Below are 20,980 nucleotides of genomic sequence, written 5' to 3' on the forward strand. Positions count from 1 at the left end.
CGACAAAGCCTATTCCCCCTCAGGATACTGAAACATTTTGACATGGGTCCCCAGATCCTTAAACAGTTTTACAGCTGCACTATCAAGAGCATGGTTGCATCACTGCCTGGTATGGCAACTGCTCGGCCTCCAACCGCAAGGCACTACAGAGGGTAGTGCGTACGGCCCAGTACATTACTGGGGCCAAGCTTCCTGCCATCCAGGACCTCTATACCAGGCGGTGTCAGAGGAAGGCCCTAAAAATTGTCAAAGACTCCAGCCACCCTAGTCATTGACAGTTATCTCTGCTACCGCACGGCAAGTCTAGGTCCAAAAGACTTAACAGCTTCTACCCCCAAACCGTAAGACTCCTGAACAGCTAATCAAATGGCTGCCCAGACTATTTTCATTGCCCCCCACCCCCTATTTTATGCTACTGCTACTCTCTGTTTATTATCTATACATAGTCACTTTATATCTACCTACATGACTAACCGGTGCCCCTGCACATTGACTCTGTACCGGTACCCCCTGTAAAAAGCCACGCTATTGTTTTTTTACTGCTGCTCTTTAATTATTTGTTACTTTTATTTTTTCTTAACACTTATTTATCTTAAAACTGCATTGTTGATTAAGGGCTTGTAAGTAAGCATTTCACTGTAAGGTCTAACCCTGTTGTATTCGGCGCATGTGACAAGTAGAATTTTATTTGGCTATGGTGTTCACTACCTGAAAGGGCCATTATTCACAGCTTTCTTTGCAAAGATTTCTACCACCTCTGTGCCAGTCAGAGGCTCTCTGTGCTTGGCATCTTCTTTTACTTCTGTCTCTGTCTTGATCAGCTGTCTTTACCCGGGACATGTCTCCATAATCTGTAAAGCTGAATCAACAATGGACACCACAATACTAAATATTCTATCTGAATTTTTTGGAAAGACCAATTTGAACACGAGTGAAATGAAGTAGACCAATTTGAAAGACCAATTTGAACACGAGTGAAATGAAGCAGCAAACACACACGCTCACTGCTTAACCTACTTGTCCAGTGCAAATTCCTCAAATGACACTGGAGTAGCTTTCAAATCAAATCAAATTTTATTAGCTTTGACAGGGATATCAGTCCCCAGCACTGAAGCAATCAGATGATGTCCCTCCATCCACAATGACTCCCCCATTGCCACCTCAGGGCCCACCTCTGCCACTAGGCGAGGGAGATCCACCATGGACAGAGGAGTGGGAGCAGGGGAGAGGTTTCAAGTGCTGAGGGCTCAACCTGGCTGGGGCTTATACATGAAGGCTGGTGAGGAGGCATGGTGCTCCTGAGACTCCAGTGGTGGTAGTGAGAGTACAGAGGCCAAATTGGCTGCTGGGATGGGGTCCCTTTTCCTCCCTCTAGGGAACCATCCCTTGGCCTTGCTGTTCCTCAGTTGACTATCTCTTTTTGGTGCAGGCCTAATTGCAGGATGTTTTGTATCATTAGTTCTGCCACAAACGCCAAGCTTTAGCCACTATTTGCTGAGTTGATTTTCATATTCCTCTGTTGAGCCCATTTCTGAAAAGAACACTCCCAAGAAGTCCTGCCATAAATGAGGCAGAGCACAACCTCTCATTTAAAGGGATGTCAGATTTTGCAGATACAGATGACATTGACAGAAAAAAATAATGCTATGGCTAGAAACATTGTTGGGCCTCCATTATCTTTGACAGCTTAACTTTTTTTTTTAGGCAAGAGAAGATATTAGAGAAGAGACAAAAACAAGAAATACCTCTGACAGCTTCGCTACCCAACTGCTAACGTAAACTTACTCACTTTTGTACATCGCCTTGGTCCGTACAATTGACCTTATTTTAGCGCCCCAAAAACGTAATACTTCCAGATCAACTGGAATGTCAATACCATTGTTAAGCACAATTTCTCCCCTTTCCAACAGAATCAATTACATGACCTAAACGCTGCCCGTTTCAGCATGATTCAAGCAGGCAATGAGCCCCGTCGGGACTTTTTAAAAATGGCAGGTGGGGAAGGAGAGATGTTGTGTGGAAAAAAGAAGAAAAAAAATCACTTGATCTGTCAAACTTATCCCCTTGTCGCCTCTAAAATGTAGATAAAACACTATAAAGAGTTTATATAATGTGTCATTACATACCTATTTGAAGGTTTATGTCGAATTTGAATCGGTTTTAGGGCGGTGCTAAAGTGATCTTAGAACTTAAAATGACTTACCCCGTCACTGTCCATTTCTTGTTTTTAAAGGATGAGACCTGGTGGAGAGAGATTGTAAGACAGAAATAGTTGCTTTATGCGTGCTGTACGTTACGACATGAAACGTCACGATGTAACGGAGGGTCCTTTTTTTCAACTTTTCTCCAATACTATAGAACCATTACCATGTCGATCAACGCTTGAATAGAAACCTAGTTCACACCCCCGATTTTGACGTCAACACAGTCGCTACAGTCCCATTAGTTTTCTTTGTAGCCTCGTTTAAATGTTGCGGTTGCACACATTTGTACTGAATGGGGTGAGTTTACGTTAGTTAGCTAACGTTACAGTTAGCAATGATGGTTCAATGCAAAAAAAAATCACTGCGTGTAAAAGTTGATCTTATGGGGGGGGAGTTGGAAGGGAGCTAGCTCGGTAGCTTGCATGAATATATAACTGTCCATTTAGATGGGAAAAGGACTAACTAGCTTTATTAAATATCTAACTTAGCTACCTAACTTTTCAAACTTGGTCTACGACAAAATATTATTAGGTCTCGTTCCCATAGTTACATGGGACGTTACGTCAATTTTTATGGCCCATGTTGTGGGATCTCTTATGTTCCATAAGGGGGCGCTAGTAGATGCTAAATAAGTAATTGGGGTGTGAAATATATGTTTTACTTTAGTTTACATAATTTAACATGGACTAACCCTATACCAGGATTTAAAATGCATTATTCACAACCAGAGTAGTATAATATATAGTTGACTGCCCCAGCATTGGTAAACAAGACACTAATTTCTTACTATGATTGGTATGAAGAAACTTGCCACATCACACATTTGGATTAAACTCATCACAGCAAGCTGCAGTCTGTATTGAAATTATGCAAATCCTGATCCAACCTGATTTACTTTATTCTCTCAGGTGAGAATAAATGTTACTGCTCTTCTGCAAGTGATGACGTGAGCTCTATTAGGAGTGTCTTATTTCCCAGACACCCTCAGGGTTAGTGCAAAGAACTTAAACTGAGTGAGTGAGTGAGTGAGTGAGTGAGTCTGGACATGTTTAACTATACTTGAGGGGACCAGAAATCCCCACAACAATATTAAACAAACATAAAGTTGACCAACTGGGGACATTTTGTTAGTCCCCACAAGGTCAAATGCTATTTCTAGGGGTTTTAGGGTTTAGGAGCTAGGCTTAGGTTCAGGTTTTGGGGTTAAGGTTAGGGAAAATAACCCCCCCCCCCCCCCCCCCCACAAGGTTAGTTCTACAAGAGTGTGTGTGTGTGTGTGTGTGTGTGTGCGCGCCAATTAATTTAGTCTTAAACCTGTCAAACAAGGCAGTTTTAACAACAAGATACACATTTACAGTAACTTTAATGATAATGCTCCGGATTTTACAACATTAGATAACCAAAATGAACAACCTTTCAAAGTTTAATACCTGTGGGGACCAGAAATCCCAAACAGTAAAACAAACAGTTGCTACGCTCAACATCATTTCTAGCAGTTTTACAATACATTTCTTTACAACATATTACGATTATTGAAAACACCAAAGCATGACATACATAATAATACTCTAATAAACAAAACAAAAAATCATGAAAAATTCACAAAATAATGCATTTTAATATCCTGGCATGAATCACGTAAGAGTGATGCACAGAATACTCTAGCTGGGTCACCAGACCCATCTGAATGTTCTCTGACATATAGTACAAGCCTGTGGTTGCCTACAGTCAAAAGCTTGCTAATGAAAAATAAAAAATGTCTGTGTAATGTATCTGTATCTACAGTTGAAGTCGGAAGTTTACATACACTTAGGTTGGAGTCATTAAATCTAGTTTTTCAACCACTCCACAAATACCTTGTTAACAAACTATAGTTTTGGCAAGTCGGTTAGGACATCTACTTTGTGCATGACACAAATCATTTTTCCAACAATTGTTTACAGACAGGTTATTTAACTTATAATTCACTGTATCACAATTCCAGTGGATCAGAAGTTTACATACACTATGTTGACTGTGCCTTTCAACAGCTTGGAAAATTCCAGAAAATTATGTCATGGCTTTAGAAGCTTCTGATAGGCTAATTGACATAATTTTAATCAATTGGAGGTGTAATTGTGGATGTATTTCAAGGCCTACCTTCAAACGCAGTGCCTCTTTGCTTGACATCATGGGAAAATCAAAAGAAATCAGCCAAGACCTCAGAAAAAAAATTGCAGGCCTCCACAAGTATGGTTCATCCTTGGGAGCAATTTTCAAACGCCTGAAGGTACCATGTTCATCTGTACAAACAATAGTACGCAAGTAGAAACACCATGGGGCCACGCAGCCATCATACCGCTCAGGAAGGAAACGTGTTCTGTCTCTTAAAGATGAATGTACTTTAGTGCGAAAAGTGCAAATCAATCTAAGAACAACAGCAAAGGACCTTGTGAAGATGCTGGATGAAACGGGTACAAAAGTATCTATATCCATAGTAAAAGGAGTCCTATATCGACATAACCTGAAAGGCCACTCAGCAAGGAAGAACCCACTGCTCCAAATCCGCCATAAAAAAGCGCGAGGAAGGAGAATTACGTGGATATATTGAAGCAACATCTCAAGACATCAGTCAGGTAGCTAAAGCTTGGTCGCAAATGGGTCTTCCAAGTGGACAATAACCCCAAGCATACTTCCAAAGTTGTGTCAAAATGACTCAATGACAACAAAGTCAAGGTATTGGAGTGGCCATCACAAAGCCCTGACCTCAATCCTATAGAAAATTTGTTGGTAGAACTGAAAAAGCGTGTGCGATCAAGGAGGCCTACAAACCTGACTCAGTTACACCAGCTCTCCAAAATTCACCCAACGTATTGTGCTTGTGGAAGGCTACATGAAACATTTGACCCAAGTTAAACAATTTAAAGGCAATGCTACCAAATAATATTGAGTGTATGTAAACTTCTGACCCACTGGGAATGTGATGAAAGTAATAAAAGCTGAAATAAATCATTCTCTCTACTATTATTCTGACATTTCACATTCTTAAAATAAAGTGGTGATCATAACTGACCTAAGACAGGGCATTTGTACTAGGATTAAATGTCAGGAATTGTGAAAAACAGAGTTTAAATGTATTTGGCTAAGGTGTATGTACACGTCCGACTTCAACTGTATGTGATGTTGTAATGTTTTTGCATTTAGGGACCACAATGGAAATAAGTCTCTGACTTTTCCGATATCCTTGTCAAGTTTTTTAAAATGCATTTACTGAGTATGTTTTTTTTAACCTACCAAACTAAATCAACCAGACTCAAATGACACCCTATTTCCTATACAGTGCACAAGTAGTGCTCCCTGTTATTTACACAGTGGATCTGGCATCAATGACAATAGAGTAGCTGAGCAGCTGGTTGTACTCCTGGCCTCCTCCTCCTGGTACTGTCACTGCTGCCTTCCCCTTCCTCAACTCTGGAGAGCACAGGTCCTGGGTCAGAGAGGTCAGGGGCGCCAGCGACTCGCGCTTCTTACAGGAGTTCAGAGAAGATAGGAGACAAGGGGACAAAGCACATCAAATGTTGAATAAAGACCTATGGATAGAAGCTATAGGAATAGATGAATGAAGGCAAGACGGCCATTCTCATGAATTCAAAGCGTGCATAATGTTTTTTTGAGAACTCATCAGTTAGAGAAAAGATCTAAGAATGACTGACCTTAGATCCTGGGCGGTCTCCTCCATTTATTTTGCTGCAAAAAACAATTAAAACAATTCATTGTCATTTGAGTTACAGTGACAGACAGCATTTCAAATATTGTCTAATTCTTCTGTTGTTTTTATACAGTTGGGTATCATCCTCACTCACTAATAAAGTTGCATGGCCAAATATACCTGCATGGCCAAACTGCACCCCTTGGAGGAGCTGTTGTATGAGTGAAAAGACTTCCACTGAGCCACTGAGTGTGTGCATGCATTATGCTATGTGAATATATAAGTAGAATGATGGTGACCCCAGACATCATCATTGATCTCTCTGATGTCAGAAGCAGTAACTCTCCTCATCTCTCATGATCCCCATGACACCAACCAGGCCAATGAAGACCTGCTCTTTTCAAAAAGTGTTGCTAGTGCTGGTGACCTGTGCGTGATGCAAATCTCGGAATAGCTATTCCCCTGGGGCGTCATATTTTCTCCTGTGTATGCTGTCCGACTGACTGACCTTTCCAAATTAGCCTGACGGATCTTCCCACAGGAACCAGGGATAATGGGACAGTGATGCTCATCGCACCAATGGCACCTTGACCGAATGTACTGACCAAAGACACAATGAATAAGCCTGAAGTGCAGTCAGTGTGTCTGTCTATATATTTACCATCCCTTCTCACATGAGTCATGACAAAGAGGAAGTTAGTCTACGTCCCAATTGGCACCCTATTCCCTACACAGTGCACTACTTTTGACCAGAGCCCTGTGGGAGAGTTTTCATGGACCATTAGTGGATTTGTGGATCAGATGCTTTTAAAGACATTTAGGATCTCAAAGTGTATCCAAACATTGTGGTAGTGAGACACCTGTCTTATTATCTGATCAGATCCAATGACAGCAACAAGAGGCGACTGACTGCTTTATGCATTTCTCTCATTCCAAGCATTGCATCTGGGATTGAATTACAATATGAATTCTTCAGCTGTGAAGTTTTTGAATAGCTTACCTTACTTCCAGAGTAGTAACTCAGAGTACAGCTCTATAGTTGCCCTATGATAACATTAGATGGAAAATAAATCTGTCTTTACCACAGAAACAGAGAGAATCAGACTGTGTGAGTTGTCTGGCAGAGCTGTGGTGGCTGACGTACCTGTCTGCTCCAGCCACAGAGCATCCTGTTTTTTGAATAGCTCTGTGCTACTTTTGTCATGCCTAGCTGTAGTAACCATCAGACGCACAGACCTGGTTTCCTGTTTGTCACCTGCCAACCTGCTGGTCGACTCACCAGAAAACACACAAAGTGACAATGAGGAGGATCGAGATGGCCGCAGCCGAGGAGAAGCATACGATGAAGACCATCACTGCACAAACACACAGGAGAAAGACATCAGGTAACACAAAATGGAAGTAAATGGAATGGAACACCTGTTGTAAATGGAAGTTAATGCCTATTTTATGTAATAATATGCCAATCATTTTGGGATGTTCACCAGAAACCATTGACATATCTTACATTTTGTTGTATCACTGATGCAAGATAAGGTGAGTGTACACTCACTGAGCTGTTTATCTTCACTGGTGACCTCCACTTGAATGAGGACTGAGGCCTTATGGTGGTAGAAAGAGGCGTGGCAGGTGTAGAGGCCCGCATCCTGCTCCGTGACCTTTGACTGGAACAACAGAGCTCCGCCATCCATCTGGACCAATGAGCCATCATTTCTTCAACACGCAGCAGGACACAGAAGGTCATTACATAGTACACACGCTTCTTTGAACTGTTTATCAGCTAAGTGGCAAAGAAGACAGTCATGAAGAGAGAATAAGATAAGCAAGTGAGGGGGGAAACTGCTATCGCAACACTTTTTGATACCTTCCAAAATATGTGGAAAACAGACAAAAAAGTAATACAAAACCACTTCTATAGTTGACATTGAGTGGCATAAATCTAACGAGACATTGTATTTTGTATATCTACTTAGGTGTATAAATAAGTGACTGTATCATCCACCTTAGCAGATACGAACGCAGCTTTACACAGAATAGCTTGACAGAATAACTCCTAACACAATTTATGAGCCTGTGTATGGGAGGACAGGAGAGTGTCAGGTTTATGAGTCACTCATTGTCCCTGATAAAATGTTTCTTTAGTACCACCGACCGCATGGCCTGCCAGTCAGGACAACCTTCTCCAGGCCCCACAGCACAGAAGTCCTGATAGTATCTTAATAAGGCATAGTGGCAGCTTTACGACACTGCACTTATTTGATTGTCTAGTTAAAAGCTCTCATAAAACAATACATATGAGAACTTCCATCTTGACGAAAAACAATGATTGTACAAATTACCGGCCCTGTGTAGTGGTAATATTACCCTACTCTGTCTTCCATCCTACTGTAGTGCTCTCACTCAGCCTCCACAGTTCAGAAGCTGAAGGAAAGGAAAACTGTAGTAAAAGAGAGTCTAGCAAAGAGTATTACCTGTGACAGGTGAGGTTGTAAGTTGGTACACTGCCATAGACTTTGAGCAGGATCCTCTGGTTTTGGAAATTCTCCTTTAGAGACATTCGGTGTATAACGGACTCGTCTCCATAAGGTTTGTACAGGGGAGTGGTTTGGTTCAGTAGTCTGACAGATGATATGTCTAGGAAGGGGAAGGGGAAGTGGTCAACAGGGGGCAAAACACAAACCACTCCCTAAATACATACAATCGATAGACAGGCAGTTGTATTTCACTGTTGACTGGGATGTTGAAGCATGGCATGCCTGGCAGGTACTGTATGTCTATGAATGTCACGACAGAAGTGTCAGTACACTCTTAGAAAAGAAGGTGCTATCTAAAACCTAAGAGGGTTCTTCGACTGCCCCTATAGGAGAACCATTTGAAGAACCCTTATTGGTTCCAGGTAAAACCCTTTTGGTTCCAGGTAAAACCCCTTTTGGGTTCCATGAACAAACCTTTCTACAGAGAAACCTGGAACCAAAAAGGCTTCTCCTATTGGGACAGCTGAAGAACCGTTCAGGAAGCCTTTTTTCTAACAGTGTACAGAATGTATGTGTTGTATAACACATCTTTTGTGGTGTTGGGGGCTTTATATAAAAAAAGGGAATCATTTCTGTTTGCATTTATTCTCTATTACACTTACAGTATCTAGGGACATGGACTGTCCTCCTCTCCTTAAGTCCATGGTGATTTTGAAAGAGGCAAGTCAGGTCCTGTCCCTCGTGGAGGGCCAGTGGGAACTCATAGGTGAGGTTGGTTAGCACTCTCACACCTTCATACCCAGAGCGGAAGGAGATGTGGCCTGTGGTGTTGTCAGGTAGAACCCAGGAGAGGTGTGCTCTGATTCCGTCCCCTCTGTACTCACACACAGCCAACCACAGAGATCTGCTCTGCCTCGCAACAAAAACACGCATCACAGGGGACTCTGAGGGAAGGGAGGGAGGAAGTGACATTGTGTGGTGGTTGGATACAATGGATACGTCCATAAATGACACCCTATTCCCTTTATAGTGCATTACTTTTGACCAGGGCCCATAGGGGAAATAGCGTGTTATTGGGGATGCACATAATGTATTGTGGAGAAACATGGATACTACAAGTCATAAAGTAATTTACCCAATCCACGCAGCAGTATCCCTCTTCTCTCTGGCCTTTCAAGACCCAGCTGATCCACCACACAGGTGACATTCTGACCAGAGAACATCGAAGTGGGGAGCCTCAACACACTACAGACCGTCACAGAGCCATTGGCATGGTGCTCAGGCTGCCCCTGATCCTGCAAGCGAAACATATGTTAGAGTGTGCAAATTATATCCAAATGATTGCTGTTTTTTTCTTCATTTTTGCTGTATTTATTTTTGATTCCAATCACCCTTTCATTTGTTCTTTCCCTTTACCTGCTCCTGCCCCTCTTTAAGCTGACTGGTACTATTGTCACTGTCCCTGTCTCCAAGACTCCAGGAGATAGTGGCAGCAGGTCCAACACTGTCCACAGTGCACTGCACCAGTGTGTATGCTACATCTTCCTCCCACTCAGAGCTGGACTGGATGGTGATGTTAGGAGGAGCTGCATGTAGATAGAACAGAGATATAGGATACATGTTCTCAATGTAAATAAAATAACAGAGATATAGGATACATGTTCTCAATGTAAATAAAATAACAGAGATATAGGATACATGTTCTCAATGTAAATAACATAACAGAGATATAGGATACATGTTCTCAATGTAAATAACATAACAGAGATATAGGATACATGTTCTCAATGTAAATAACATAACAGAGATATAGGATACATGTTCTCAATGTAAATAACATAACAGAGATATAGGATACATGTTCTCAATGTAAATAACATAACAGAGATATAGGATACATGTTCTCAATGTAAAAAATGTATTTTAACACTAGAGCTTTAATTGATGGTGTTCGATGATTTGTTGAACATACCACACACAGGGAGAGTTATCTGTCTTCTCTCTGGCAACACAAACACAGAATGATCTATCACACACTCCATATTGAGCTCCTGGGCTGAGCAGGCAGGCAGGACTAACACACTGCTGACAGAGTGGGTTCCATTATGGGATGTGAGACTGGACCAGGAGGGCCCAGACACACCCTCAGGTAGAACCCAGGACACATTGGCAATGGGGACAGAGTCTGCAGCCAGGCACTCAATGAACCTGTTACCCAGTCTGTCCTGGACATCAATCCTTATGCTGGGAGGAACAGTCACTAGCACACAGAGGATAGAAGGCAATAAACATGCTAATCGCTTAACTTTACAGTGTGCAGGAAAATAAACATTCTGATTTATACTAACAATATTTCTTACATTTAAAAAATACAATTTATGATAGACGTCACTTGTATTAACATAATGCTGTCTCGCTACAAATTACAGACTGCCAGATATGGCATTGTCAAATGATGAAGATGATATGTTGGCTGCATCCCAAATTATATGATATGTAGTCTACATCCCAAACATTTTACCAGGGCCCATTGTCACTATAGTGCACTATATCAGGAATAGGGTACTATTTGGGACACAACCTATGATATGTAGACAAGACTCTGCTCGTACCAGACTGCTTGACTTGTGGGTTAACGGTAATGTCCAGCAGTACAGATGCCCTGTGGCTGTAGTAGGAGGCCTCACACTCATACAGCCCTGCATGGTAGAGCTCCACAGGACCCTGCAGGGTTAGAATACTGCCAATCACCTCCACACCCTCAGGGAGAGACTGCTCTTCTCTAGGAGACAACACAAGACCAGACACTGTTACAGTTAGACACTCAATTCAAAGGGCTTTATTGGCATGGGAAACATATGTTTACATTGCCAAAGCAAGTGAAATAGATAATAAACAAAAGTGAAATATACAATAACAAATGAACAGTAAATGTTACACTCACAAAAGTTCCAAAAGGGAAAATAAATACACATAAATATAGGTTGTATTTACAATGGTGTTTGTCCTGCACTGGTTGCACTTTTCAGGTCACAAATATTGCTGCTGTAATGGCACACTGTGGTATTTCACACAATAGATTTGGAAGTTTATCAAAATTGGATTTGTTTTCTAATTCTTTCTGGGTCTGAGAGAAATATGTGTCTCTAATATGGTCATACATTTGGCAGTAGGTTAGGAACTGCAGCTCAGTTTCCACCTCATTTTGTGGGAAGTGTGCACAGTTTGCACTCTCCAGAGGCAGGTAGCCGTGGTTAGAGCGTTGGGCCAGTACCCAAAAGGTTGCTGGATCGAATCCTTAAGCTGCCAAGGTAAAAAAAAAAATGTAACCCACTGTTCCCCGATAGGCCGTCATTGTAAATAAGAATTTGTTATTAACTGACTTGCCTAGTTAAATTAAAAAAGAGCAGCACCTCTAAGAGATTTTGTTCTCGCATAGTTAGATCCAGGGATAATGTCACCAACTTGGTGATTGCTATTCAAAGTTGATAAAAAATGGTCTGGTGCAGCAGATATCTTCTCACGCCACAGACGCTGTGAGATGCTGTGAGACATATACTATTGTTGCTATACTGCGACATGTTATGTTCTGTTCAGACAGGATGGTGCGTTACCGCTACCAACAGCACAGGTGGTGAAATTACATTACGAATTATTAGATCGGTACTAGCTAGTGTGTACTAGCTAGCTAGCTAGTGTGTACTAGAGCAAACATGTACTATCTAGCTAGATAGTGTTGTACTAGCTGGCTAGTGTGTGCCAGCTAACTAGTGTGTGCTAGCTAGCTACACAAGCAACAGTGGTTAATTAACATAATGCCCAGATGGATTGGAGCTAGTGCGCCGACTGGTATGTTCGTAGCACATTACCGACAAATGTCTAAATTACAGGTTGCACGTGCGCATAAAATGCAAAAATACCATATGAGACGCATGTGCATTGAGGTTTGTCGCCCATTCGGTGTCAGCACGCAAAATCTGCAGCTGGATGCTTCTAAAACAAATCTGCAGGATGTGTGTCTAGTGCCTGTCTATTGACTGTGGTTTTCAACCAAACCTATCACCACAGCTGCCTAACACGATATGTATGTGATGTTAACACCTGTGTTAATGATGCAAATAATAGTATAGCAACAATAGCAGAAATGAATGAAATTGCTATAAGGCAAAATGGGACAGCAAACTTTGTTTTTTGTAACTGTTCGCTGATTGATAAGATTATCACAACATGTTAATGTTGTCCTTTATCTGAGATGAACTGAAGTTCACAATCAAGAGAAATCAACAGACATCTTGTCTGTATTATGATAGTAATACAGGTATCCTTACTTGGTGCATACGATACTGTAACGTGGTACATCCCCAACGACCTTTAGCCCGATGGTGGTTTTGCTCTGTCCTTCCTCCAGAACCACTGACTCTACAGCCTGGCTCTTGTTGCTGCGGTCTGTCAACCCTGGGTTCAGCAGCCGAACAGCAGACAGATCTACACAATAGGAAGTGAAAACAGAATATCCAACACAGAGTCTTTTATTAAGTAGAGTAAATGAAAAGCAGTCTCCTAAGACCATACTTTTGGCTCCAAATCCTCAGTTATGACTCGTGATCAGTACTCACAGAATGCCGGCAAAGTGGTGGTCCGTAGCTCTCTGTGTAGGAACTTGGGGTGGTCAAACAGACAGGTGATGTTTTCCCCTTCATGAAGCTCAGCTGGGAAGCGGTATGACCTGACCAATGTGTCTGCTGCATCCATGACAACCTCCTTCTGTAGCATGGAACTGGCCTCCCGATTGAGCAGCACCAGGGTGATGTCAGCTCGGGGTCGCCCTCCAGCTGCACCACAGGTGACCACCCAGAACTCCTCCCCGTCCTCTAGAACCAGGTATGTCTCAATGGTCACATTGGGAGCCACTGCAGGCAGAGAGAAATAATAATTGTACATGAGCAGGTGGGAATGGTCCATCAGTATAACAACAGTGAGTCATAAATCTAATGTCTGGGCCCTGGGGCTGTGGTTTAGATTTTTGAGAAGGCTGAAGTGAAAGGATAGACGTATGAAAGATAAACACAGGGCATAACAGGGCTGCCGGTTGGGTTTAGGAGGAGAGTGCTGACACTTCTCACCTGTTCCATCTGTTCAGCAGGCTACAGCTGAGAGCAGATCTGCTGGCGGGGCTGGAACTACAGGACTATGCCTACATCCCAAATGGCACCATATTTCCAATATGACTCTGGTTAAAAGTAGTGCACTATAGGGAATAGGGTGCCATTTGGGAAGCACACTATTTCACACATCTCAATACAGACTGACTGCTGATATAGAAAGGCATCACTCTATCACTCTAAGACTTTGATACTACCACATATGGATAAGGGAGGTGTCATGATGTTGGCCTCTTTGGGTATAGCAAGCCCCATCCCCCTCTCCCTGCCTCCCCCTTTCCTCCTTCAACTAGGTTGCTGTGGTCAGAGAGACGTCGTAAATTCCTGAGGATCTCCTCATGGACACACAGTATAGAGAGAGTAAATTTTCATAGAGGACAAAGGAAATCCTTCCACCTCACAGAACTTGAGGTACGAACAGATTTCATGTTCCGGAGAAAGTATAAAAGATCGGTGAAGAATCCAGCTATGAACTGGTCCGTTTGTCACAACTTGGAGATGCTCATGGGAGACGGTGTGACCACATTACCATAACGCTGTTTATATATATATATATATATATATATATATATATATATATATATATATATATATATATATATATATATATATTTAACATATATGAGGTTTACATCTAATTGTTGTATAAGATGAATGAGTGAGTATGATACTGTTTGTAAAAGTGTGTAATATGATTTTGGACTGTTTAATGAAGGAAAACTCAAAAAGGGGATTGGAGTTAACTAAATCAGAGGACCGCCCCTGAGCCCAGTTAGGGTCAGGCGTCCTGGGACAGCCCTTTTCTGCCTTCCAAATAAAACCCCCACTCGGGTTTTCGATCAGCAGACCGAGCTTCCCTCAATTGCGAGATGGCTAAAGGTTGCAGACCATGTTTTTCTCCATTAGGGGAGACACAGATTGTAGACCATTGCTGAATCTTTTAACCATACCACGTGGTTAAACTCTTAGACTATCGATACCGACAGAATAAGAACAAGTCTTTGCTATTAATTACTAATCGGCAGCTAGGAATTCGGTATCATTGAACGCGAAGAACGACAACCGCTGAAACATCTATAACGAAACGAATGAATGTCACTCTGAACTATCCACTATAACCACAACAGAGAGAGAGAGGGAGAGAGATGGACAATTCTACAAAATAAACTTTTCACCAGCGATCAAGATGACACACTGAGCGTAAATATATATATTGATTGAAATTGTTCCTGAATGAGTGAGCGTTCATGTGCAAAGGATTAGCATTTCAATTGTTATAATTATCACTCTGTAGTGACTTCTTAGTCGACCCCCACTTCCCCTTTTGTCTTACAAGCCGCCATGCCGGTTTAGCCCACTAGGGCACATTCTCCTATCATTTCATGTAACCACATTTACCTTGTTTGTTTGTTTGTTTATGCATTTCTGTGAATTACTTAGTTAGTCATAAATAAATGATTTAAGACAATTGATGTATGGATGACTCATAGTGAAGACTGGGTTCGTGCAGATAACCAACAATTTACGACGTTTGGAATGAGACTAACGTGAGGTAAAGTAAATAATTCATTAATTTGAAGACTAATTGATCAGATAAAATATCTGAAAAGTTATTTTAGGAAATTATAACTTTGTAATCTGAATATTATTCCTTGGTGCCCCGACTTCCTAGTAATTACGGTTACATGATTAATCAGTCTAATCGCGTAATAACTAATTACAGAGAATCTTTGATAAAAACTATCAGTCTTCAGTTAATGATAGTAAAGACACGACAGAGAATATTTTTCTTTCATATGATCCTCTTTGACAGGCTGTATATCAAAACGTGTCTAATGTGGTAGGGAGGGATATCGACATATGATGAGAATATGATGATGGTGTATGTTCTGTCTCTGTCGTGCCACAGCTGATTGCGAGCACTGTACAGGAAACACACAATACCTGGTACATGGCGGGAGTAGGGGTTGGGGAGTGGGGAGGTGACCACGTGGAACAAAGGAAAGTAAACATCTGTGCCAGTGAGCTCGGGGTGGTGCCAGCCCCAGCATAATCCAATATCTACAGATCATTCTCAGACATTGATTCTTAGCACCACAGGTCATGTCAGAGTTAACCTCTTCCCAAACTAAATCCTTGCCCACGAAAGTAAGAAATGCCAAGTACTGTACACACAAACATACACATCAAGGATGCGTCTCAAATCTTGTCAGTCTTCCTGGTCAAAAGCAGTGCACTATAAAGGGAATAGGGTGCCATTTAAGATGCAGTCCTTGTGTACATGAGCTGGCAGGCTTACTGAAGGTCTCCACCTCCACTGTGACATGTGTGGTGGGGTCAGGCAGGGTTGGGTGCTGGACCACACAGGTCACCCTGTCCTGGTCCTGTAGGTGGGTGGGGAAGCGGAGAATGCTGGTCACAGTGGCAGTGCCATTGGTATAACTGGTGTTCCTCATCTCCACAGAGGAGTTGTCAGTAGGAGGACTGCCGTTGATCTCCCAGCGAATCAGAGCCACAGGTTTACCATTGGTAGCTGAGCATGTGACTGACTGGTAGTGGGTAGCGTTGTCTGTGTCCTCTGTCACCTCTGTGTGGATATCAGGTCGAGCTTCAAAACAAAAACATTCAAACACATGACAGGGATGATGCTGGTACAAGAAACAGTTATGCAATGGATGTTTGTATGATTCTGTCTTTGCTATGACCTTGAAGGTACAGTAAGGTACAACAGGCAATGATAATGTCACATATTCTATCCACCCCCCCCAACCCAATTTCACCATGAGGCCATGTTTTCTTCTGTTGTTTTTCTCTACCATCTAGGTGTTAAGTACTTTTGCATCACCCATTAGAGGCTCTTAAAATGCATCCTTCCTTACTCACTTTCTTGAAGTAATCAATGATCTGATCTGACATAACCTAACTGGTCAAAGCAATGCAGTGGAAAGTTTGGTTACACCAATCTTGTCATCTCAGATTAGTGATTACTTATAGGAGGAGGAAAAGGAAGGATGCAGTATTCTAAATGGGCCATATTCATCAATCAAGCTTACCCAGGACAGTGAGAAACATGCTGTTAGTGATCTCCTCTTCATCAGTGGCAAACACGCATGTGTACTCCCCCTGAGCCTCCAGAGTAGACACCCTCATCTTCACAGTCAGATTGGTGAGAGAGGCTGGGGTGGAGAAGTCTGGGTCTTTGCTGAAAGCCTTGTTGTTCTTGTAGCCTGTTAATTTCTTCATCGATCGCTTCATTCTAGAGTCTGGGCGTTTCCATGAGGCGTCTGTGATGTCATTCTGTCCCAGGTACTGACAGCGGAGGAAGATGTCCTCTCCAAGGATCCCAGTGACGTTACGATCAATCTCCATGTCCTCCTCCATATCTGTGAGAGAGAAAAACATTGTGATATGCATAAATGATTAGTAATTCTGTCATGATGTGTCCCAAAGGGGCACCATATTCCCTAGTACACTACTTTTGACCATAGCTCTATGGGCCCTGTTCAAAAGTAGTGCGCCATTTGTGACGCAGACTTAGTCACTCACAATCACACATATCTCAGTGGGATGCACTTTGATTAATTTATGAGATATTCCGTATACGTTGCTAAAAACAACCAACAGCAAATGTGATTTCTGTTGAGAAGGAGGGGCAGTGAGATGGTGGATGTCTGTTGGTGTGATTTCTATAAAAAGGGTTCCCTGTCTGTGTGTGTCCATCCCATTGTCTCTTGGTGAGACTGGATGAAGCAGCTGCTTGTGTCCCAAATGGCACACTATTCCCTATGGGCCCTGGTCAAAAGTACTGCACTATAGTGAATAGGGTGCCATTTGTATACGGGGCAGAGAACATAATGACTGTCAATGGAAACAATCACTTTGTGGAATGCAGAAGATAGAGATGCTGCAGTGCTAAAAGGTAATATGTACTAAGTGATGAGACTTATCTCTCTAGACTAACATGGGCTATGTGTTGATCCAAGGCTAAAGACGAGGACTGAACTGTGCACATTGATTGTGACACTTAAATGCTGCCGGGACTGATCCCACCGGTGGAGGTTTAATGGAAGACTCCATTTTGTTAAAGAACGGAGCTACAGTCTGTCTCTAAGACATTGGCCATGATTAGGGGATGTTTCAGTGAAGGGGACATAAAACAAAGCAGCCTGACAGTTTTGAGTATTGGGAGGATGATAGTACGCATATTCCAATGCATACCAACTCACTCTCCTCTCTCTCGTCTCTCTATTATGGAACACTTAAGGACACAGTTGATCTATTAGCCAGTGAAAATGGGAGTCAAATTGAACCTTAAAGTGCCGAATGATGACAGCTGAGCACATTGTGTCATGGGGAACACTCAATGGATACCCAGTCTAACACTTCACATCACCTATCCTATAAAATACTGCTGTTGGGACACTTTGATGAGGACCACACTTATGTCTCCAACTAGAAATACTCTGACCAAATCAATTCAGAGAACAGCAAGAAGTGGTGGGTTGTATATCACAACATATGGAAACAATCAGAACGTTGAGTATATCCCCAAATGCTCACTTATTCATTGGTCACACAAATATATCTTGTCTTGTGGGTTTATGGTTCATAAAAATGGAAAAGGTATTCAAACATGTACATAACTGAGGCATGCTAAAAGGATACACTACAAATAAACACATAGTAACAGCCTGAAATACACAATAATGTCCACTAGCACTTTTTCTGTGGCCCCAAGACACTGACAACTATCTCTGTTTAAGGTTATGGTGCTTTATGTATAATGAACAAAAATATAAACACAATATGCAACAATTTCAAAGATTTGACTGAGTTACAGTTCATATAAGGGAATCAGTCAATTGAGATACATGAAATAGACCCTAATCTATGGATTTCACATGACTGGGCAGGGGCGCAGCCATGGTTGGGCCTGGGAGGGCATAGGCCCATCCACTGTGGGCCAATCAGAATTAGTTTTTCCCCACATAAGGGCTTTATTACAGACAGAAATACTCCTCAGCACCAACCCACCACAGACAATCCCTTGTGGCTTATGGTAGAGAAATTAGCATTAAATTATCTGGCAACAGTTATGGTGGACATTTCTACAGTCAGCATGCCAATTGCATTCTCCCTCAAAAACATGAGACATCTGTGGCATTGTGTTGTGTGGCAAAATGGCACATTTTAGAGTGGCCTTTTATTGTGCCCAGCAAAAGGTGCACCTGTGTAATGACCATGCTGTTTAATCAGCTTCTTGATATGCCACACCTGTCAGATGGATGGATTATCTTGGCAAAGGAGAAATGCTCACGAACAGGGATGTAAACAAATGTAGGCTACCCAAGTACCATATAAGGCCAGTATATCATAGTATAGTCACATGACGCTGCTGTGGTTTCATCTTGGCTTCTACCCAACAGCAGGCATTCACATACATGGATGCTTGCAGATGATTCCATTTTCAGAGGGTAGCAAGACAACTCAAAATGTAAACTTATATTGACAAAGAACTGTTTTTGATCAAACAAATAGATCAGTGCAGTGATGTAACTAATGAATTGTATGATGATGTGTTAGTGGAGAGATCCGGGGAGGAAAAGTCATACTGTCAGTGCAGTGGTTCTAACCTACAGACCTATTTATTCCTCAGAGGCACTCATTCATCTGCTGATTGAAAATACACTCTGAAGAGGTTCCTCAGTTAAGTTCAAACACATCAAACTGTGAGGTTTTTCTGACTAACAAAAAATAGAGTTGACTAATAACACAGGGATTTCCCCTAAACTCAGTGGTACACTTAGGAGAGCCATTGCAATACTATTAATGGTATCACTGAAGGTCATGAATGGAATTGAAAAGGTCATAAAGCAACCAAAATGGTTTTAATAGCTGACACCATTGGACAATAATTGCAGACTAACAGCCAATATTGTAATATAAACATATGTCACCGTTGTTTAAAATAAAATGAATCGACTCCATCCTTTTAGTGTGTTGATAATGCTACAGTTAAAATGCATTCAGAATATTTCAAATGGATTCTGCTCTTGGGTTTATTGCTTGTAAGCCTTTATATTTAGACTAATCAAGCAGGAAAAATATTGCACCTCTGTTCGGTGTAAAATACCACAGGTTAAACAAGTCTTTAAGGTCTAGTAAACTCAACCCATAAACAGAACTGTACGCTCACAGAAGGATTATAACTCCTCAGACTTACCCAGCATGTCCAAGCAGTGAGACACATTTAGGACAAAGCCCAAAATCAACAGCCCTGAGCATCCCATGGTGGTATCACTGAGAGTGATGATTCAATTTGACTACAGCAAGTCTTCCTATGAGGGTATTCAAATATGTGTGTGTGTGTGCGTGTGTGTGCGTGTGTGCGCGCGTGTGTGTGTGTGTGTGTGTGTGTGTGTGTGTGTGTGTGTGTGTGTGTGTTCAAGAGAAGCTGTCAGAGTCAGCTGTAGAGGGTGTGTGCTCCAGACTTCTGAGCAGGGCTGTTTTTACAAACACACACAGTGTAGGGCTATGTTGTTTAGAACCACTTTACCCTAAATGTTACAATGTGCACAGATCTGTTTGAACAGAATTGCTTCTTCTATGGATTAGTTGTTATTTCACATCTCACTTAGTAGAAAACCAGCGTTTTCACTTCCTAGTGGTAGCAGCTGAATGTCATACTGTTCAGCTCCTCAGTCACCTCATACTGTATAACAAAGTGTCCCTGTTGCCCGCGATGATGCCTGCATCCTCCAGCCCAGCTCATCCCTTCAGGAGTCCTAAGAGACAGAGAGAGACACAGCCTGTCTAAATTGAAGTCAACTCACTGTTTCTCGCCTGCTGCTCTGGAAATCCCTCACAAAGGCATTGTTTTACAAGACAATATTTCCCTCTAATTCACTTCATGGCTGTGTTTTCCTTTTAGTCAGACTTGGCAATTTACTAAATATAATTTGTCATTAGAAATGCCCTGCCGGGAAAATCCCAATGGGAAACAAATGTGTAGGAATACTATGCACATAAAAAATACTCTTCAGTTCTCCAGCTGGCTAAAGGTATGTATTACAAATCTGTGCTGTTGTACCTCCAGAACAACTGTCTTCCAGAGTATGTGAATCATGTTGCAGAATGTGCATGAAGTAAGACCCTCTTTATTTATTTAACCTTTATTTATCTAGGCAAGTCAGTTAAGAACAAATTCTTATTTACAATGACGACCTACCCTGGCCAACCCCGGACAACACTGGGCCATTGTGCGCCACCTTATGGGACTACCAATCATGGCTGGATTTGATTCATCCTGGATTCAAACCAGGGACTGTAGTGATGCCTCTTGCACTGAGATGCAGTGCCTTAGACCGCTGCACCACTCGGGAGCCCCTTTACACAATAGGCCAACTGGGAATCCTCCTCAAATTCAACAGCCTTTTTCCTCAGTGTCTCCTT

The 20,980-nt window shown here is 42.0% G+C and overlaps 1 protein-coding gene across 1 annotated transcript; it reads right to left on the reverse strand.

Annotated features, from left to right (window-relative positions):
* Positions 1–3,516: 3,516 nt before the first annotated feature.
* Positions 3,517–19,833, reverse strand: LOC139382998 (uncharacterized). Its single transcript, XM_071127286.1, has 15 exons — positions 19,752–19,833; positions 16,582–16,911; positions 15,828–16,136; positions 12,983–13,276; positions 12,695–12,851; positions 10,979–11,148; positions 10,339–10,626; positions 9,783–9,952; positions 9,502–9,661; positions 9,029–9,310; positions 8,364–8,526; positions 7,445–7,605; positions 7,172–7,247; positions 5,897–5,930; positions 3,517–5,709 (listed from the first exon to the last, which is right to left on the reverse strand). The coding sequence occupies exons 1-15, from the start codon at positions 19,816–19,818 to the stop codon at positions 5,548–5,550; spliced, it is 2,823 nt and encodes a 940-aa protein (XP_070983387.1). The 5' UTR covers positions 19,819–19,833; the 3' UTR covers positions 3,517–5,547.
* Positions 19,834–20,980: the final 1,147 nt, after the last annotated feature.

This window comes from Oncorhynchus clarkii, chromosome 24, assembly GCF_045791955.1.
Source record: "Oncorhynchus clarkii lewisi isolate Uvic-CL-2024 chromosome 24, UVic_Ocla_1.0, whole genome shotgun sequence".
Lineage (NCBI taxonomy): Eukaryota > Metazoa > Chordata > Actinopteri > Salmoniformes > Salmonidae > Oncorhynchus > Oncorhynchus clarkii.